Genomic DNA, 21,400 nt, shown 5'->3' with positions numbered 1-21,400 from the left:
AAACAAACCAAACCCCTGAGGTGGGAGATGCTCCGGGATTGGGCTCCGGGATTGGGCTCCGGAGTCTTCCAGCCCTAGAGATGGAGCTGCTGCTGCTCGGCGCGGCCGCTGCCCCGCGCGGCGGATCCGGGAGTCTCCGCTCCCCTTCCTGCCCATCCATCCATGTGTTTGTGTTTGTGTTTGTATTGTCCCGCTCGCTCTGAGAGCCTTCGGTGGGTGGGATTACAGCAGGGAAAGGGGAAGGCAAAGGGGGGGAGAGGGGAGAAAAAACCCCGAGGAGGAGGGGGAAAAAAGCGAGAAAAAAAACCCAAATTACCTTTTTTTTTTTTTTTTTTTTCTTCTCCTGCAACAGGAACCGCCACCAAACGCCGCGCCAAGGCCCGCGCTGCGCTCCCTTTATGCTGCACCCCTCGCCCTAAAATCAGGTTCGGAATTGGGGGAGCGGGGTTTGGGGGAGGGGGGCAGGGTGGGGGGCAGGGATGGGGGGCGGAAAATGGTTAAAAAAAAAAAAAAAGAGAAAAAAAAAGAGGCGGATCCACGTGGTGCGAGGGGGGCAGACAGAGATCCCATTGTTCCAGGGAAATCTGGGAATGGGAATGCGGCCGGGGGCGGGGGGCGGGCGCGGGGAGACCCCCGGGGGGCCCGCGGCCCTCCCCGGGCCAGAAAATCACCCGCACCCCAAAATCCAAAACCTGGGAGCGCCCCCAGAGCCCGGGGTGGGCTGGGGGGTCCGGGGGTGTGGGGGGATAGAGGAGGGGGGACCCCAAAACCCCCCGTGCTGCCCTTCCCCCGCTTTGTCTCCGGGCCCTTCGGAGCCGGGGCCGCTTTGGGATCCCCCGGCACCCCAAAAACCCCGGGAGCCCCCCGTGCACCCCCGAGGGCCGGATCTCCCCGAGACCCCCCGTGTGCCCCCCTTTGAGACCCCCCGGGCACCCCCTCTTCAAACCGGGCCTTTGCACCCCCTCATTCTTTGAACCCCCCTTTGAACCCCCCTTTTCCAGCTCCCCTTTTCCAGACCCCCTTTCCGAATCCCTTTTCCAGCCCCTTCCTCTCCCCCCCAGCCCAGGGTTCCCCTCTCTCCTCTCCCCCCCGTGTCCCCCCTATCCCATGTCCCCCAAATCCCCCTCATGTCCCCTGGCTGGGGGTCACCTTTGTCCCCCTGGCTGTGTCCCCCAAATCCCCCCATTTGCCCCATCCCGTGTCCCCCAAATTCCCCTGAATCCCCTGGCTGGGGTCTCCCTTGTCCCCGTGTCCCCCAGATCCCCCCATGTCCCCTGGCTGGGGTCTCCCTTGTCCCCGTGTCCCTCAAGCCCCCTCACCCCTTGTCCCCCCCATCCCCGCCATGTCCCACTCACGGGGCTTCTCCCCTTTCTCCCCCCCATCCCGTCTCCCCTCATATCCCCCCATTTCCCCTCATCCCGTGTCCCCCAAATCCTCCATGTCCCCTCATCCCATGTCCCCCATGCCCCTATGTCCCCCACGTCCCTCATGTCCCTTCACCCCATGTCCCCCATGTCCCCCATGTCCCTCATGTCCCTTCACCACATGTCCCCCACAGCCCCATCTTCCCTCACCCCGTGTCCCCCATTTCCCCTCATCCCCCGTTCCCCCATGTCCCCCCGGTGTCCCCGGTGTCCCCCATCTCCCCTCACTGCCTGTCCTCTCATGTCGCCCATGTCCCCTGTGTCCCCTCACCCTGTGTCCCCTCTCATCCCCTCCACGCTCCCCCCACAGTGGCTCCCCCACTGTCCCCATTTCCCCTCCCTGTCCCCCCTCACCCCAAATCCCCCATTTCCCCTCTCTGTCTCCATTTCCCCCCCGTGTCCCCCTCACCGCCTGTCCCGCGTGTCCCGGGGTCGGGGTCGGTGTCCCTGGGTATGTCTGGCTGTCCCTGGCTGTCTGTGGGTGTCCCTTGGTGTCCCTTGGTGTCCCTTGGTGTCCCTTGGTGTCCCTGGGTGTCCCTGGCTCTCCCTGGGTGTCCCTGGATGCCCCTCGCTGTCTGTGGCTGTCCTGGCTCTCTGTGTTTCTGTCGGTGTCCGTGTGTCTGCCTGTCTGTCTGTGTCCGTGTGTCTGTCTGTGTCTGTGTCTGTGTCTGTGTCTGTCCGTGTGTCTGTGTCTGTCTGTGTCTGTCTGTGTCCGTGTCTGTCCGTGTGTCCGTCCGTGGCCGTGGGGCCGCGGTGCTGACGCGCTCCCCCAGCCATGCCCCGCAGGAAGGCGGCGGGGCCGCCCTGGGACGCGGCGGGCGCGGGCGCTGCGGGCGGCGGGCGGCGGCGGCCGGGCCCTCAGGGCGGGCGGCGGCGGCCGCGGCCGGGCGGCGGCAGCAGCGGCGGCAGCAGCGAGGAGGAGGCGCCCCGGGAGCGGCGGCCGCGGGACGGCAGCCCCGGGGCCCGCAGGCCCGGCAGGCCCGGCGGGGCGGCGGCGGCGGCGCCCGGAGGCCCCGGGGCCCGCGGGCCCGGCAGGCCCGGCGGGGCGGCGGCGGCGGCGCCCGGAGGCCCCGGGGCCCGCGGGCAGGGCGTGGTGATCTGCGAGCCCGAGCACAGCAAGGAGCGCATCGTGAGCTCGGGGACAGAGGGAGGGAGGGAGGGAGGACACCCCTGGGACACCCCTGGGACCCTGCTGTACCCACTGTGCCCCCGTGTGCCCCACTGCACACCCCACTGTGCCCCCTTGTACCTGCTGTGCCCCATTACACACCCACTGTGCCCCCGTGTGCCCCATTGCACACCCACTGCACCCCTTGTACCCACTGTGCCCCACTGCACACCCACTGTGCCCCCGCTGTGCCCCATTGCACACCCACAGTGCCCCCGTGTGCCCCATTGCACACCCACTGTGCCCCCTTGTACCCACTGTGCCCCACTGCACACCCACTGTGCCCCCGCTGTGCCCCATTGCACACCCACAGTGCCCCCGTGTGCCCCATTGCACACCCACTGTGCCCCCTTGTACCCGCTGTGCCCCCGTGTGCCCCACTGTCACCCCCACTGCCCCTCCTACCCCACCCCATGGGATCCCCGTGCCCCAATTGTGCCCCTCTGTCCCCCACTGCTCCCCAACCCCCACTGCTCCCCCTTTTCATCCCCAATTCCTCCCTCCCACCCCATTGCGCCCCTTAAAGCTCCCTGCCACTGTCCCCGTGTCCCTGCTGGCCCCATGGCCCTGCTGGCCCTGTCCCCGGTGTCCCCCACATCCCAAATGTCCCCAATGTCCTCCCCATCCCCGCTGCTCCCTCTGTCCCCTTGTCCCTGTCCCAGCTGACCCCAATGTCCCTCACGTTCCCCACATCTTCCCCTACCCCGATGTCCTGTGTCCCCACATCCCCAGTGTCCCCAATGTCCCTCACATCCCCAGTGTCCCCAGTGTCCTGTGTCCCCCCATCCCCAGTGTCCCCAATGTCCCTCACATCCCCAGTGTCCCCAGTGTCCTGTGTCCCCCCATCCCCAGTGTCCCCGCTGTCCCCATGGCCCCACACCGCTGATGCCCCATGTCCCCAATATCCCCAGTGTCCCCAGTGTCACAGGATGTCCCCAGGTCCCCCATACCCCTCATGTCCCCAGGTCCCCAATGTCCCCAATGCCTCACATCCCTGAAGTCCCCAATATCCCAGTGTCCCCAGAGTCCCACGATGTCCTGTGTCCCCACACCCCCTCTGTCCCCGTGTCCTCTGTCCCCAGTCCCTCACGCTGTGCCATGGCCCTGTCCCCTGTCCCCTGTCCCCTGTCCCCTATCCCCTGTCCCTGTCCCTGTCCCTGTCCCTGTCCCTGTCCCTGTCCCCTGTCTCCAGTCCCTATCCTCAGTCCCTGACACAGTCCCCTGTCCCTGTTCCCAGTCCCTGTCCCTGACATTGTCCCCTGTGTCCCCTCTGACCCTGTCCCTGATGTCCCTGAGTGTCCCCTGTGTTCCCTCTGACCCTGAGTGTCTCCTGATGTCCCCTGATGTCCCCATGACCCCGTGTCCCCCGTGTCCCCGATGTCCCCTAACTGTCCCCTGATGTCCCCATGTCCCTGGGTGTCCCCTGATGTCCCCTCATATCTTCTGGCTGTCCTTGATATCCCCTGATGTCCCCATGTCCCCTGATGTCCCCTGATGTCCCTGTGCCCCCTGTGTCCCTGATGTCCCCATGTCCCCATGTCCCCTCATGTCCCCTCATGTCCCCTCATGTCCCCTCATGTCCCCTGATGTACCCGTGTCCCCTGATGTCCCCTCATGTCCCCTGATGTCCCCTGATGTCCCCTCATGTCCCCTGATGTACCCGTGTCCCTTGATGTCCCCTGATGTCCCCATGTCCCCTGATGTCCCCTCATGTCCCCTGATGTCCCCTCATGTCCCTGATGTCCCTGATGTCCCCTGTGTCCCCTGATGTCCCCGTGTCCCTATGTCCTGTGTCCCCATGTCCCCATGTCCCCTCATGTCCCCATGTCCCCGTGTCCCCTGATGTCCCCGTGTCCCCTGATGTCCCCTGATGTCCCCATGTCCCCATGTCCCCTAATGTCCCCGTGTCCCCTGATGTCCCCTGATGTCCCCTGATGTCCCCTGATGTCCCCTCATGTCCCTGATGTCCCCTGATGTCCCCTGATGTCCCCATGTCCCCTGATGTCCCCGTGTCCCCTGATGTCCCCTGATGTCCCCTGATGTCCCCGTGTCCCCTGTGTCCCCTGTGTCCCCTGATGTCCCCGTGTCCCCACAGAAGCTCGAGGGCTCCAAGAGCCGGGGGCAGCTCCTGATCTTCGGTGCCACCAACTGGGACCTGATCGGCCGCAAGGAGGTGCCCAAGCAGCAGGGTAGGGCTAATTAAAGGCTAATTAACGGCTAATTAGCGATTAATGAGCGCTGGGGGCAGGGTGGGGCCTGATTAACAGCCTAATTAGTGATTAATGAGTGCTCTGGGGCAGGGTAGGAGTCATTAATGGCTGATTAATTAGTAATCAATGAACAGTGGGGGGCAGGGTAGGGGCTCATTTATGAACAACAGGGGTTAATTAGTAATTAATGAGTGGTGTGGTGTGAGGCAGGAGTCATTAATGGCTGAATAATTAATTGGTATTAATTAGTAATCAATGAATGGTGTGGGGCAGAGTAGGACTCGTTAATGAACTGGGGTTAATTGGTCACTAATGAGTGGTGTAGGGCAGGGTAGGGGCTTGTTATTGCCTGATTAATTAACTGCTGTTAATTAGTAATTAATGACTGTATTGGGGCAGTGTAAAGCCTCGTTAATGTCCGGGATTAATTGGTATTGATTTGAGGTTAATTAGTAATCAATGGATATTTTGGGACAGGGTAGGGGCTCCTTAATCGCCAATTAATTAGTTGATAGTAATTAGTAATCAATTAATGGTGTGGGGCAGGGTAGGGGGTCGCTAATGACTGTAATTAATTGGTATTAATTAGTACTTAATGACCATTTTGGGGCAGGGTAGGGCCCTCGTTAATGGCTGTGTGATTAATTGGGTTAATTGGTAATTAACGATCTTGGTTGCATCCCTCACCCCAGACCTCGGTGTGGGGTCTGCAGCAAAGGCCAATTAGCACTTCATTAGTCCTGGATGTAATTAGGGTTCATTAATGATCCTGGTTATTCGGTGTGGTTCTATTTAATTCATTTACCTAATTAATTAATTAATCAGGGACGCCCAGCTTTATCTCTCTACTTGGGGGGCGCTGGATCTCCAGCAAAGCCAAATTAGGGCTTTGTTTGTTTGGAATCATTTATAGCTCGTTAATTTCCTGATTGGTTTTATTTAGTTCCAATTAATTAATTAATCAATTAACGAGGGGAGGAGCCACAATTTCACTCCTTAACTGGGGCAGGTTTGAGGGGGCTCTGCTGCAGAGCCAGATCAAGACTTTATCAATTTTGGATACATTTCTGTTTAATTAGTTTTTCTCTTTATGTTATGTGGTTGTAATTAATTAATTGAATTAATTAGTTGGGGGCGGAGCCTCAATTGGAGGCGTTAATTGGGGCAGGTCTGAGGGAGCTCTGCTGCAGAGCCAAATTAAAACTTTGTTAATTTGGGATGCATTTACAGTTCATCAATTGATGTCCTCTTTTCTATGTGCCTATATTAATTAATAAAATTAATATTAATAATTAATTAAGTATTAATTAATATTTAATTAGCATTTCAAATTAGTTAATGGGGGGAGGAGCCTCAGTTTGGTTGCTTAATTGGGGGCGGGATTTGGGGGCAAGGCAGGATGAGGAGAGTTCATTTGGAATGCTCCTTTAGCTCATTAACAGTCCTGATTATTTGCATCTATTTGCAATTAATTATTCCTGTTAATTACCGGGGGCGGAGCCACAATTAGAGGCGTTAATTTGGGCAGGTCTGAAGGGGCTCTGCTGCGGAGCCAAATTAAGGTTTTGTTAATTGGGGATGAGTTTGTTGCTCATTAATTCATCTCACTTTTAGGCGGTTATCCTTAATAAATGTTAAAAATTAATAGTTAAAATTAATTAATTATTTTAAATTAATGAATACTTGAAATTAGTGTTTAAAATTAATTAACTGGGGGAGGAGTCACAGTTTTAGATCTCAATTTGGGGCTGCGCAGCCTCTGCTCGTTTGGGGGCGTGGTCATTAACCTGCCTGCTGTTAACGCTGATTGGATCATTTTGTTAATTAGCGAGCTCATTAATTGGGGCGGGACACCCTCCTGGGGGGTTGGGGGGCCCCAGCCCTGCTGCTCCCCCGTTTTCCTGCCCTGGCCCCAAAATCCGCCCGCGGCCCCGCGGAGTCCGGGGCACCCAGCCCAGGGGATTTTCCTGGATGATTTTCCGGGATGATTTTCCTGGATTATTTTCCAGGATGATTTTCCGGGATGATTTTCCTGGATTATTTTCCGGGATGATTTTCCCGCATGATTTTCCTGGATGATTTTCCTGGATGATTTTCCCAGTATTCTCGGTTTTGCTGGATAATTTTCTCAGATTTTTCTGGATTTTCCCAGATTTTTCTGGATTTTCCCAGATGATTTTCCTGGATTTTCCAGATTATTTCCCAGATGATTTTCCCGGCTGGCTGATTATCCCAGCCTCCATTCCCGGGGTTCATTCCCTCCATTCCCAGGGCTCATTCCCTCCATTCCCGGGGTTCATTCCCTCCATTCCCGGGGCTCATTCCCTCCATTCCCGGGGCTCATTCCCTCCATTCCCGGGGTTCATTCCCTCCATTCCCAGGGCTCATTCCCTCCATTCCCGGGGTTCATTCCCTCCATTCCCGGGGCTCATTCCCTCCATTCCCGGGGCTCATTGCCTCCATTCCCGGGGCTCATTCCCTCCATTCCCGGGGTTCATTCCCTCCATTCCCGGGGTTCATTCCCTCCATTCCTGGGGCTCCTTCCCTCCATTCCCGGGGTTCATTCCCTCCATTCCCGGGGTTCATTCCCTCCATTCCCGGGGCTCATTCCCTCCATTCCCAGCTCTCATTCCCTCCATTCCCGGGGCTCATTCCCTCCATTCCCAGCTCTGATTCCCGCCGTTCCCTCACTGTTTCCCACTGTTCCCTCCCTGATTCCCGCCATTCCCGGGATTCATTCCCTCCATTCCCGGCTCTGATTCCCTCCATTCCCAGCTCTGATTCCCTCCATTCCCGGCTCTCATTCCCGCCGTTCCCGGTGTTTTCCAGCGGCGTTCCGGAACCTGGGGCAGAACCTGTGGGGCCCGCACCGCTACGGCAGCCTGGGCGCGCTGCGCGTGCGCTCGGTGGTGTCGGGGCCCTGCGCCGCGCACAGCCTGCTGATCACGGCCGAGGGGCGCCTCTGGAGCTGGGGTGAGCACCCCAAAAATACACCTGGGATAGAGGGGGGAATCCCAAAATACACCTGGGGTACAGGGGGGACCCCAAAAACTGACCAGGGTACAGGGGGATTCCCAAAATACACCTGGGGTACGCGCACAGCCTGCTGATCACGGCCGAGGGGCGCCTCTGGAGCTGGGGTGAGCACCCCAAAAACTGCCCGGGGTACAGGGGGGACCCCAAAATACACCTGGGATACAGGGGGGAATCCCAAAAACCGACCAGGGAGGGAGGGGGGATCCCAAAAATGGGGGCATGCCAAAATCAAGCTGGGGTACAGGGGGGCATCCCAAAAACCGACCAGGGTACAGGGAGCATCCCAAAAACCAGCTGGGATAGAGGGGCACATCCCAAAAATACACCTGGGATACAGGGGTGCATCCCAAAAACTGACTGAGGTACAGGGGGCATCCCAAAAATACACCCGGGGTACAGGAGATCCATCCCAAACCCACCTGGGATCCTGGGGTCAATCCCAAAAACTGCCCGGGGTACAGGGGGCATCCCAAAAAACACCCTTGGGTATTGGGAATCCATCCCAGCAATCCCCCTGGAAATCCGGGATCCATCCCAGCAATCCCCCTGGGAATCCGGGATCCATCCCAGCAATCCCCCTGGAAATCCAGGATCCATCCCAGAAATCCCCTGGAAATCCAGGATCCATCCCAGAAATCCCCCTGGAAATCCGGGATCCATCCCAGCAATCCCCCTGGGAATCCGGGATCCATCCCAGCAATCCCCCTGGGAATCCGGGATCCATCCCAGAAATCCCCCTGGAAATCCAGGATCCATCCCAGAAATCCCCTGGAAATCCAGGATCCATCCCAGAAATCCCCTGGAAATCCAGGATCCATCCCAGAAATCCCCTTCCCACCCAAGGATCCCTTTGCTGCTGTTCTGGGTGAGGGCTGAGATCCACCCCGGGCTGGGATGGATCCCGGATTCCCAAGGGTGGTTTTGGGATGAATCCCAGATTCCCAAGGGTGGTTTTGGGATGAATCCCGGATTCCCAAGGGATGTTTTGGGATGAATCCCAGATTCCCAAAGGTGGTTTTGGGATGAATCCTGGATTCCCAGGGTGGTTTTGGGATGGATCCTGGATTCCCAGAGTGGTTTTGGGGATGAATCCCGGATTCCCAGGGATCTGCCGGAGGGTGGGAATGCCCTGGGGGGCCGGGACAGGCCGGATCCATGGGATGAATCCAAGGATTTGAGGTTAACAAAGGATTTGGGGGTCCTGCGGAAACACCGAGGGGACACTGAGGGGACACCAGGACTGGGATGGGCTGGGAATGAGCCCAGAGGCCTGGAATGGGATCCATGGGATCCTGGAATCCCAGATCGGGAATGCCATGGCTGGCAGGGATTGTCCTGATCTGACAGATCCTGGAATCCCGGATTGGGAATGCCGTGGCTGGCAGGGATTGTCCGGATTTTCCCCACCTCGAGGGCTGTGTGCAGCCGGGGCAGAATTTGGGAAGGACTTTGGGATGCTGGGGCGTGTCCAGGGAATGGAGCGGAGCTGGGAAGGGGCCGAAGGAAAACAGGGATGGGGGGCGATCCTGTTCTCTGGAATTCCCTGGCAGAAGGGGGAGCCAGGGGGGATTTCTCCACAGGGATGAGCAGGAACAGCCTCGGGAAATTTGGGAAAAGCGGGAATTGGGGGAGCTGCTGGTGGCTGTCCCAAGGAGAGCTGGGACTCGGGGCAGGGGCCAAGCCGGGCGGTTTTCCCGCTGGAATGGGGGTTGTTTCCCACTGGAATGAGGGTTGTTTCCCACTGGAATGAGGGTTGTTTCCCGCTGGAATGGGGGTTGTTTCCCACTGGAATGGGGGTTGTTTCCCGCTGGAATGGGGGTTGTTTCCCGCTGGAATGGGAGTGGTTTCCCACTGGAATGGGGGTTGTTTCCCGCTGGGATGGGGGTTGTTTCCCGCTGGGATGGGGGTGGTTTCCCGCTGGAATGGGGGTGGTTTCCCGCTGGAATGGGGGTGGTTTCCCGCTGGGATGGGGGTTGTTTCCCACTGGAATGGGGATTGTTTCCTGCTGGAATGGGGTTTCCTGCTGGAATGGGGGTGGTTTCCCGCTGGAATGGGGGTGGTTTCCCGCTGGTGGTTTCCCGCTGGAATGGGGGTGGTTTCCCGCTGGAATGGGGGTGGTTTCCCGCTGGAATGGGGGTGTTTTCCCGCTGGAATGGGGGTTGTTTCCCGCTGGAATGGGGGTGTTTTCCCGCTGGAATGGGTTTCCCGGGATGCGCAGGCCGGAACGAGAAGGGGCAGCTGGGCCATGGTGACACGAAGCGCGTGGAGGCGCCGCGGCCGATCGAGGCGCTGGGCGGGGAGAGCATCGTGGCGGCCGCGTGCGGGAGGAACCACACGCTGGCACTGACCGGTACCGGGAGAGGGCTCGGGGCACGGAGAAGGGAAACACGGGATGGACACGATCCCGGGAAAAACGGCCACAGATCCCTGGGAAAATGGCCACAGATCCCGGGAAAAGGGCTGGGTCCCAGGAAAAATGGACACAAATCCAGAGAAAAACAGCCCCAGGTTTGGGAAAAATGGGCTGGGTCCTGGGAAAACGGCCACAGATCCCAGGAAAAACGGCCACAAATCCTGGGAAAAACGTCCAGGAATCCCGGGAGAAACAGCCACGGATCCTGGGGAAAACGGCCCGTGTCCTGGGAAACGGGTTGGGTCCAGGGAAAACCTGCCCCAAATCCCAGGAAAAATAGCCACAAATCCTGGGAAAAATGGCCTGGGTCCTGGGAAATGGGCTGGGTCCAGGGAAAACCTGCCCCAAATCCTGGGGAACAGCCTGAATCCTGGGAAAACGGCCCCAAATCCTGGGAAAACTGCACCAAGTCCCAAAAAACCCTGCCACAAATCCCGGGTAAAATGGCCCAGATCTCGGGAAAACTGCCTGAGTCCTGGGGAAGCTGCCCCAAATCCTGGGAACTGCCCTGAATTCTGGGGAAACCCGCACCAAATCTGACCCTATGGTCAAAATCCTGAGAAAACTGCCCCAAGTCCAACCCTTTTCCCCCAAAATCCATCCTTTGCCCCAAAATCCTGGGAAAACCGCCCGAAATCCTGGGAAAACGGCCCCAAATGCAACCCTTTTGCCCGAAATCCACACCTTTTACCCAAAATCCCAGGAAAACTGCCCCAAAATCTGCCCCTTTATGCCAAAATCCTCCCCTTTTGCCCCAAAATCTGCTCCTTTTACCCCCCAAAGTCCACCCCTTTTACGCAAAATCCTCCTCCCCAAAATCAGCCCCTTTTTCCCCAAAAATGTTTCATTTTTCCCCTAAAATTGGCCCCTTTTGGCTCCAAATTTTGGGAAAGCTGTCCCAAATCCCTCCTTTTCCCCCTTTTCCCGGTGTTCCCGCAGAGAGCGGCTCCGTGTTCGCCTTCGGGGAGAACAAGCTGGGCCAGCTGGGGCTGGGGAACCAGACGGACGCCGTGCCCAGCCCCACGCAGGTACCCGGGATCCGGGGGGATCTGAGGGATCCGGGGGGATCCGGGGGGATCCGGGGGGGGATATTCCCTGAAAACCCCCCAGGACGCAGAGCTCCCTCTCTGCTCCCTCTCGGCTGCGGTGGGAGCAGGAAAAGCCAGGATTTGGGAATGGCGTTTTGAGGGTTTCGGGGATTTTCCCATGGAAATTCACCTGTTTTCCCCTGTTCCCAAAGTTTTTGGTCCTACTTTTCCAGCCTTTCTCTCAGATCAGGGATTTCCCGTGGAAATTCCCCTTTTTTCCCTTTTCCTGAAATTTTTCAGTCCTGTTTTTCCAGCTGTTCCCTCACACCAGGGATTTCCCATGAAAATTCACCCTTTTTTTCCCTTTTCCTGAATTTTATCAATCCTGATTTTCCTGCTTTTCCCTCAGATCAAGGATTTCCCGTGGAATTTCCCCTTTTTTCCCTTTCCCCAAATTTTTTGATCCTGTTTTTCCAGCTTTTCCCTCAGATCAGGGATTTCCCATGGAAATTTCCCTTTCTTCCCTTTTCGTGAATTTTTTCTGTCCTGTTTTTCCAGCTTTTCCCTCAGATCAGAAATTGCCCTTGGAAATTCACCTTTTTTCCCTTTTCCCTCATATTTCTGATCCCCTTTTTACCCTTTTCCTGCATTTCTGATCCCATTTTTCCCTTTTCCCTCCATTTTTCAATCATGTTTTTTCCGCTTTTATTGCAGATCAAGAATTTCTAGTGGAAATTCCTCTTTTTTCCCCATTTTTTCCCTTGTTTTTCCCATCCTGCTTTTCCCATGGTTTTCTGATCCCTTTTTACCTGCTCTTCCCCGGTTTTTTGATCCCGTTTTTCCTTCAGATCACAGATTTTCCATGGAAATTCCCCTTTTTTCCTTTTTCTCTTATTTATCCAGTCCTGTTTTTCCCATGTTTTTCCCATCCCTTTTTACCTGCTCTTCCCGCAGTTTTTGATCCCATTTTTCCCCAGATCAGGGATTTCCCATGGAAATGCCCTTTTTTTCCTGTTTTTTCCTGTGTTTTTCCCATCCTGCTTTTCCCGTGTTTTTCCGATCCCTTTTTACCTGCTCTTCCTGTGTTTTTTGATCCCGTTTTTCCTGCAAATCAAGGATTTCCCATGGAAATTCCCCTTTTTTCTCTTTTTCCCACATTTCTGGTCCTGTTTTTCCTTTTTTCCTCCATTTTTCAATCATGTTTTTCCTGGTGGAAATACCTTTTTTCTCCTGTTTTTTCCTATGTTTTTCCGATCCCTTTTTACCTGCTCTTCCCACGTTTTCCGATCCCGTTTTTCCCCGGGTTAGGGTTTCCCGTGGGCTCTCCTGGTTCCTCCCTCTCTCCTGGTTTCTTCCTCTGGACCGGTTTCTCCCTCTCTCCCGGTTTTCCGGAGCCGTTCCTGTTTTTCCCCGGCTCGGGGGTTTCCCGTGGGCTCTCCCGGTTTTCCGGAGCATTCCCGTTTTTCCCAGATCCTGTACAACGGGCAGCCCATCTGCAAGCTGGGCTGCGGCGCCGAGTTCAGCATGGTGATGGACTGCAAGGGGAACCTGTACAGCTTCGGGTGCCCCGAGTACGGGCAGCTGGGTACGGAGCGCCCGCCGCACCGGGGGGGGCCGGGGAGGGGTTGGGATCATCCTGTGGGATCCGGGAGGGGTTGGGATCATCCCACGGGATCGGGGAGGGTTTGGGATCATCCCACGGGATCGGGGAGGGTTTGGGATCATCCCACGGGATCGGGGAGGGGTTGGGATCATCCCACGGGATCGGGGAGGGTTTGGGATCATCCCACGGGATCGGGGAGGGTTTGGGATCATCCCACGGGATCGGGGAGGGTTTGGGATCATCCTGTGGGATCAGGGAGGGGTTGGGATCATCCCACGGGATCGGGGAGGGTTTGGGATCATCCCGTGGGATCAGGGATGGTTTGGGATCGCCCCATGGGATCAGGGAGGGGTTGGGATCATCCCACGGGATCGGGAAGGGTTTGGGATCATCCCGTGGGATCAGGGATGGTTTGGGATTGCCCTGTGGAATCAGGGATGGTTTGGGAGCATCCCGCAGGATCGGCCAGGGATCAGGGAGGGGTTGGGAGCGTCCCACGGGATTTGGGCTGGTTTGGGATCATCCTGTGGGATCGAGGATGGTTTGGGATCCATCCCATGGGATCAGGGATGGTTTGGGATCATCCCGTGGGGGATGGGGTGGTTTGGGATCGCCCTGTGGGATCAGCCCCAGGCCGCAGGGGAACCTGCACTCCTGCAGGCGCCCCAAGAGCGGAGAGCTGGAGCAGGGTTTGGGATCACCCCATGGGATCGGGGATGGTTTGGGATCGCCCTGTGGAATCAGGGATGGTTTGGGATTGGGATCATCCCGTGGGATCAGGGATGGTTTGGGATCATCCTGCAGGATCAGCCCCAGGGCCATGGCGAGCCTGCGCTCCGAGAACAGAGAGCTGGAGTAGGGTTCGGGATCGGCCCGTGGGATCAGGAGCATCCCATGGGATTGGGCAGTTGGGGATCACCCCCTGGGATCAGGGATGGTTTGGGATCATCCCACGGAATCGGGGCAGTTCAGAATCATCCCATGGGATTGGGGCAGTTTGGGATGATGCTGTGGGATTGGGATCATCCCATGGGATTGGGATCATCCTGTGGGATTGAGTAGTTTGGGATCATCCTGATTGGGGATCGGGGCGGTTGGGGATGATGCTGTGGGATTGGGATCATTCTGTGGGATTGGGATCATCCTATGGGATTAGGGCAGTTTGGGATCATCTCATTGGATTGGGGCAGTTCAAGATCATCCCATGGGATTGGGGCTGGTTTGGGATCATCTGGTGGGATCAGGGCAATTGGGAATCATCCCATGGGATCAGGGCTGGTTCGGGATGATCTTGTAGGATCAGGACTGGTTTGGGATGATCCCAAGGGATTGAGGCTGGATGGGGATCATCCCATGGGATCAGGACAGTTCAGGATGATCCCACGGGATTGGGGCACTCCAGGGTGGTCCCGCAGGATCAGGGCAGTCCAGGATGATCCCGTAGGATCGGGGCAGTCTGGGATGATCCCACAGGATGGGGGCAGTCCAGGACGATCCTGTGGGATCGGGCACTCCAGAGCGGTCCCACAGGATCAGGGCAGTTCAGGACAATCCCGCGGGATCGGGGCAGTCCAGGATGATCCCATGGGATGGGGCAGTCAGGGACGATCCCGTGGGATCGGGGCAGTCCAAGGCGGTCCCACAGGATCGGGGCAGTCAGGTATGATCCCATGGGATCGGGGCAGTCAGGGACAATCCCGCGGGCTGGGGCGCTCCCGGGCGGTCCCGCAGGCTCTCCTGCTCCCCAGGACACAATTCCGACGGGAAGTTCATCGCGCGGGCGCAGCGCATCGAGTACGACTGCGAGCTGCTGCCGCGGCGCCTGGCGCTCTTCGTGGAGCGCACCAAGGACGGGCAGGTGCTGCCCGTGCCCAACGTGGTGGTGCGGGACGTGGCCTGCGGAGCCAACCACACCGTGAGGAGAAACGGGATACTGGGATAATGGGAACGGGACAATGGGAATGGGAACGAGTGCGGGACGTGGCCTGCGGAGCCAACCACACCGTGAGGATGGGAAAATCGGGATAACGGGATACTGGGATAATGGGAATGGGAACGAGTGCGGGACGTGTCCTGTGGAGCCAACCACACCGTGAGGATGGGAAAATCGGGATAACGGGATAATGGGATAATAGGAATGGGATTGGGAACGGGAACGGGAATAGGAATGGAGATGGAATGGGACGTGGCCTGCGGAGCCAACCACAGTGTGAGGAGACTGGGACAATGGGACTGGAATTTGGATTTGGATTTGGATTTGGATTTGGATTTGGATTTGGATTTGGATTTGGATTTGGATTTGGATTTGGATTTGGGATTTGGGATTGGGATTGGAATTGGGATTGGAATTGGGAACAGGAATGGGTGTGGGATGTGGCCTGCAGAGCCAACCACACCAGGAGAAGACTGGGATTGGGAAGGGGATTGGGATTGGGAATGGGAATGGGAATGGGAATGGGAATGGGAATGGGAATGGGAATGGGAATGGGAATGGGAATGGGAATGGGAATGGGAATGGGGATGGGAATGGGACGTGGCCTGCGGAGCCAAGCACACCGTGAGGAAACTGGGATCGGGAATGGGAATGGGAATGGGAATGGGAGACATGGAATAGGAATGAGAGAGCAGGAATGGGAATGGGAATGGGATTGGGAATGAGAGAGTAGAGATGGACGGGAATGGCAGAGCCCTGCTCTCAGCCTCGGCTCCCTCCATCCCAGCCGGTCCCAGATTCCCGGGAATGTCTCTCCTGGGATCTGGGAGCTCCCTCACCCCCCGCTCCCCCTCAGCTGGTGCTGGACTCGCAGAAGCGCGTCTTCTCCTGGGGCTTCGGCGGCTACGGGCGCCTGGGCCACGCCGAGCAGAAGGACGAGATGGTGCCGCGCCTGGTGAAGCTCTTCGACTTCCCGGGGCGCGGCGCGGCGCAGATCTACGCCGGGTACACCTGCTCCTTCGCCGTCAGCGAGACAGGTGGGAGCGCCGGGGCTCGGGAATGCCGGGAACGCTGGGAATGCTGGGGGAGATGTCAGCGGGGCAGGTGGGAGTGCTGGGATTCAGGAATGCTGGGAATCCTGGGGGGCTGTCAGCGAGACAGGTGGGATCCAAGATTCGGGAATCCTGCGGGAGATGTCAGTGAGACAGGTGGGGATCCAGGAATGCTGGGGGGGCCATCAGTGAGACAGGTGGGAATGCCAGGATCCCGGGATTTGGGAATGCTGGGAACACTGGGAATGCCAGGGGGACCATCAGTGAGACAGGTGGGGATCTAGGAATGCTGGGATTCAGGAATGCTGGGGGGGCTGTCAGTGAGACAGGTGGGAAGTCTGGGATTTGGGAATGCCAGGGAAGATGTCAATGAGACAGGAAGGAATCTGGGATTCAGGAATGCTGGGGCAGATATCCGTGGGACAGGTGGGATTCCCAGGATCCCTGACAGGTGGGATTCACGGGATTTGGGAGTTCTGAGGGGATCTGTGCTCTGACAGGTAGGAATGTCAGGATTTGGGAATTCTGAGGAGATCCATGCCCTGCCAGGTGGGATTCCCAGGATCTGGGAATTCCAGGATCCATACCCTGACAGATGGGATCCCAGGGATCCCTGGCAGATGGGATTCCCAGGATTTGGGAATTCTGGGGAGATCCGTGCCCTGGCAGGAGGGATTCCCGGGATTCCGGGATCTAGGGGCTCTGGGAGCATGCCCTGGCAGGTGGGATCCCAGGGACCCCTGGCAGGCAGGATTCTCGGGATTCCAGGATTTGGGATCCTTGGCAGGTGGCATTCCCGGTATCCCTTGATTTGGGATTCCCGGCATTCCCGGTATCCCGGGCCCCTGACGTTCCCTTGCAGGCGGGCTGTTCTTCTGGGGCGCCACCAACACCTCGCGGGAGTCCACCATGTACCCCAAGGCCGTGCAGGACCTGTGCGGGTGGCGCATCCGCAGCCTGGCCTGCGGGTGAGTGCGGCCCCGCCCCGCCAGAACCGGCACCGGCACCGGCACCGCCGGCACTGCCCTGCCGGAACCGGCACCGGCACTGCCGGCACTGCCCTGCCGGAACCGGCACCGGCACCGCCGGCACTGCCCTGCCGGAACCGGCACCGGCACCGGCACTGCCCTGCCGGAACCGCCCTGCCGGAACCGGCACCGGCACCACCGGCACTGCCCCGCCGGCACCGGCACCGCCGGCACTGCCGGCACTGCCCTGCCGGAACCGGCACCGGCACTGCTGGCACTGCCCTGCCGGAACCGGCACCGGCACCGGCACTGCCGGCACTGCCCCGCCGGAACCGGCACCGGCACCACCCCACCCCGCCGGCACCGGCGCTGCCGCGAGCTCAGGGCCCTGCCTTGCAGGAAGAGCTCCGTCATCGTGGCGGCCGACGAGAGCACCATCAGCTGGGGGCCCTCGCCCACCTTCGGGGAGCTGGTACCGACCCCCGACCCCGGACAGCGCCCCGAAACCCTAAATGGCACCCCAAAACCCCAAACAGCACCCTGAACCCCAGATGGCACCCCTAAAACCCTGAGTGGCACCCCAAACCACAAATGGCACCCCAGAAACTTCAAACAGCACCCCAAACCCCAAATGGCACCCTGAACACCAAATGGCACCCAAATCCCCCAAATAGCACCCCAAAACCCCAAATGGCACACCAAAACCCCAAACTGACCCCCCAAATTCCCTCGGGAACCCCAAACAGACACCCCAAACCCCTAAATCCTGTTTGCCCCTCCAGCCCCACTGACCGGCCCCTGCCCATGGGAATATGGGGATCCACAGGGATATGGGGACCCCAAAGCCCCCAGAGAGACACCCCAAACCCCAAATCCCCCTAAGCACTGAGCAGCCCCTGTCCCTGGGATCTCCCACAGGGATATGGGGACCCCAAATCCCCCTAACCCCAAATCCCCCAAAACTCAAATCCCACCAACCCCAAATCCCTCAAACCCCAAATCCCCCAAAACTCAAATCCCGCCATCCCCAAATACCCCAAATCCCCCTAAGCACTGAGCAGCTCCTGTCCATGGGATTTCCCACAGGAATAGGGGGACCCCAAATCTCCCAAACCCCATATCTTCCAAACCCAAATCCCCCAAACCCCGGCCCCCCTGAGCAGCCCCTGTCCATGGGATTTCCCAAAGAGATAAATCCCAAATCCCCCAAACCCCCCAAACCCCAGCCCCAGTGAGCAGCTCTGTCCCTGGGATTTCCCGCAGGGATACGGGGACCACAAACCCAAATCGTCCACGGCGGCGCAGGAGGTGAAGACCCTGGACGGGATCTACACCGAGCAGGTGAGGGGCACCCCGGGGTGGGGCCGTGCCCCGTGGGGGCTGTGGGGTCAGGGAGGGCACCCATGGGTGTCATTTGGGGTGGGGCTGTGCCTCATTGCAGCTGTGGGATGGGGGGGGCACCCATGGGAGTCATTTGGGGGGATGGGGCCGTGCCCCATGGGGGCTGTGGGGCCAGGGACACCGGGTACCAGGGGCTGTTCCCTAAAATAAACGGGGAAACTGAGGCTGTGCCCCTTGGGGTGAGGGAGGGGCTCCTATGGGGCCCTCCCCTAAAATAATTTGGGGTGGCTGAGGCCGTGCCCAGCTCATCACACCCGTGGGGTGATGGACGGGGGCACAGGGACCCTCCTCTAAAACAAACAGGGAAACTGAGGCCATGCCCAGCTGATGCCACCCATGGGGTGATGGATGGGGGCACAGGGACCCTCCTCTAAAACAAACAGGGAAACTGAGGCTGTGCCCGGCTCAGCACCCGTGGGGTGAGGGGGGGAGGACAGCAGGGTCCCTCCCCTTAAAGAAATGGAGGCTGAGGCCGTGCCCAGCTGGTGCCACCCGTGGGGCACTGGAGGGATTGTGCCAGGGGCCATCCCCTGAAGTGATTCGGGTTGGCTGACACTTGAGAGCTCAGCACCCGTGGGGTGATGGACGGGGGCACAGGGACCCTCCCCAAAACAAACAGGGAAACTGAGGCAGTGCCCGGCTCAGCGCACCCTCCCCAGCCCAAGGGGGAGCTGAGCCGTGCCCAGCGGGTGCCACCCATGGGTGATGCACAGGGCAGGCGGGGCTCTGCCCTGGAACACCCCGGGATGCTCCAGGGCAGCCGGGATCCCCGGGAGGGAGGGATCCCCGGGAGGGAGGGATCCCAGGGGGGAGGGATCCCAAAGGGGGGAGGGATCCCCGGGAGGGAGGGATCCCCAGGAGGGAGGGATCCCAGGGGTGGGAGGGATCCCCAGGAGGGAGGGATCCCCGGGAGGGAGGGATCCCCAGGAGGGAGGGATCCCCGCCAAGGATCCCTGGGAGGGATCCCCGGGAAGGCTCCGGGTAACCCCAGCTCCCCCTTCCCCTTCTCCATGGGCAGTGCTGCTCCTGGGTGACCCGTTCCCATTCCATGGGCTGTTCTCACTCCCAGCCACACCTTTCCAGTTCCATGGGCTGTTCCAGCTGCCCCTTTCCTGTTCCCATTCCTGGTGGCCATGGGCCATTCCCATTCCCATTCCCAGCTGACCCTTTCCCATTCCCTTTCCCACTCCCACTCCCATTCCCGTTCCCATTCCCAGCTGACCCATTCCTGTTCCCGTTCGCATTCCAGGTGGCCATGGGCCATTCCCATTCCCAGCTGACCCTTTCCCATTCCCTTTCCCACTCCCACTCCCATTCCCGTTCCCATTCCCAGTTGACCCATTCCTGTTCCCGTTCGCATTCCAGGTGGCCATGGGCCATTCCCATTCCCAGCTGACCCTTTCCCATTCCCTTTCCCACTCCCACTCCCATTCCCGTTCCCATTCCCAGTTGACCCATTCCTGTTCCCGTTCCCATTCCAGGTGGCCATGGGCTGTTCCCATTCCCAGTGGCCATGGGCCATTCCCATTCCCAGCTGACCCATTCCCATTCCAGGTGGCCATGGGCTGTTCATTCCCATTCCCATTCCCAGCTAACCCATTCCCATTCCCGGTGGCCATGGGCTATTCCCATTCCCAGCTGATCCATTCCTGTTCCCATTCCAGGTGGCCATGGGCTATTCCCACTCCCTGGTGATCGCCCGGGACGAGTCGGAGGCGGAGCAGGAGCGGCTGCGGAAGCTCCCGGAGTACAACCCCCGCACCCTCTGAGGGGCCCCGATCCCGATCCCGATCCCGATCCCGATCCCGCTTCTCCAGCCCGGCTGCCGCTCTCCCTCCCCGTTCCCGCCTTCCCGGCCCCCGGGGGGGTCATTCCCGCCCCCGTTCCCGGCTTTTGGCGTTCCCAACCGCAGCCGGCCACTCCGGCCTGTCCCGCCCCGGCTTTTGGAGGGTCTGCCCTTGAATTGTTTTTATTTTATTTGTATTTTTCCGCAGCTTTTTTTTACTGTTTCCCATTTTTCCAGCCCCAAATCCCTGCGGCTGCCGGCTCAGGGTCACTTTGGGGATCAGATCCCGGCTTGGGATCCCTTTAGGGATTTGGGATCCTTAAAGAGCAGCTGCCAATGCCTGGTTTTTCCCTTACATTCCCATTTTTTCCCCCCAACATTCCCATTTTTTGCTGGTTTTTCCCTACCTTGGGTGCTACAATTTTTGGGATTTCCCCCCTCCCACCCCTCCAGCATCCGCAGGGATCCCAGATCCCATCCCAGCAGCATTCCCGGATCCCATCCCAGCAGGGATCCCGGATCCCATCCCAGCAGCATTCCCGGATCCCATCCCAGCAGGGATCCCGGATCCCATCCCAGCAGCATTCCCGGATCCCATCCCAGCAGCATTCCCGGGCTCCCCTCCCCGCCCTCGCCCACCCCGGGGACATCTCAGGGATCACGAGGGGAGGCCCAAAGGAATTTTTTTCCCGGGAATTCGGGGTTTTCCCCTCTGGCGGATGGTCTGGCCCGGGCTCGGCCGGAATTCCCGTGTTCCCTCCTCCCGTCCCTCCGTGCCAGGTCACTGTGCTGGAATCTCGAGGTGCCTTCAGGAGCAGAGCCCGCCTCTGCCCCGCGCCACTCCCGCTCCCTTCGGGCCGTTTTTAGGGATTCTCCTGGATTTTTCCATGGATTTTTGCTCCTCCCCATCTCCCCTGAGGCGGCGCTCGGGGAGTTTGCAGTACAATAAAAATGGGTTTTGGTCAGTTTTGGGGTTTTGGTCAGTTTTGGGGTTTTGGTCAATTTTGGGGTTTTGGTCAGTTTTGGGGTTTTGGTCAATTTTGGGGTTTTGGTCAGTTTTGGGGTTTTGGTCAATTTTGGGGTTTTGGTCAATTATTTTGGGGTTTTGGTCAGTTTTGGGGTTTTGGTCAATTTTGGGGTTTTGGTCAATTATTTTGGGGTTTTGGTCAGTTTTGGGGTTTTGGTCAATTTTGGGGTTTTGGTCAGTTTTGGGGTTTTGGTCAGTTTTGGGGTTTTGGTCAGTTTTGGGACTCGGGGTTGTTTTGGGGGTTTGGAGAGGGGAGGGCCTGGCGGGGGGAGCGGGAGGCTGGAAAATCCCAAATCCCGCTTTAGGGGCAAGATTTGGGATTTGGGAATGGGGAATCACCAAAACCCCGCT

The 21,400-nt window shown here is 58.6% G+C and overlaps 1 protein-coding gene across 5 annotated transcripts; it reads left to right on the top strand.

The window, feature by feature from the left end:
* The first annotated feature begins 147 nt into the window (after nt 1-147).
* Nucleotides 148-20,987, top strand: RCC2 (regulator of chromosome condensation 2). 5 transcript variants are annotated; one of them, XM_063417538.1, is made up of 14 exons: nt 148-212; nt 353-425; nt 2,198-2,424; nt 2,485-2,553; nt 4,688-4,781; nt 7,632-7,775; nt 10,057-10,188; nt 11,191-11,279; nt 12,750-12,864; nt 15,672-15,852; nt 16,730-16,835; nt 17,235-17,307; nt 18,099-18,176; nt 19,901-20,987. In XM_063417538.1, the coding sequence occupies exons 3-14, from the start codon at nt 2,200-2,202 to the stop codon at nt 20,326-20,328; spliced, it is 1,734 nt and encodes a 577-aa protein (XP_063273608.1). In that variant the 5' UTR covers nt 148-212; nt 353-425; nt 2,198-2,199; the 3' UTR covers nt 20,329-20,987. The 5 variants fall into 5 exon arrangements, with proteins under 5 accessions (XP_063273608.1, XP_063273605.1, XP_063273607.1 ...); XM_063417537.1 differs by having other exon boundaries at nt 149-212; nt 2,198-2,434; nt 2,492-2,553; XM_063417540.1 differs by adding an exon at nt 14,631-14,797 and having other exon boundaries at nt 154-212; nt 2,198-2,553; nt 19,901-20,147.
* Nucleotides 20,988-21,400: the final 413 nt, after the last annotated feature.

This window comes from Prinia subflava, chromosome 21 (genome assembly GCF_021018805.1).
Source record: "Prinia subflava isolate CZ2003 ecotype Zambia chromosome 21, Cam_Psub_1.2, whole genome shotgun sequence".
Taxonomy (NCBI): domain Eukaryota; kingdom Metazoa; phylum Chordata; class Aves; order Passeriformes; family Cisticolidae; genus Prinia; species Prinia subflava.
The sequence above is the reverse complement of the archived record's forward strand: the minus strand, read 5'-3'. Positions and strand labels throughout refer to the sequence as shown.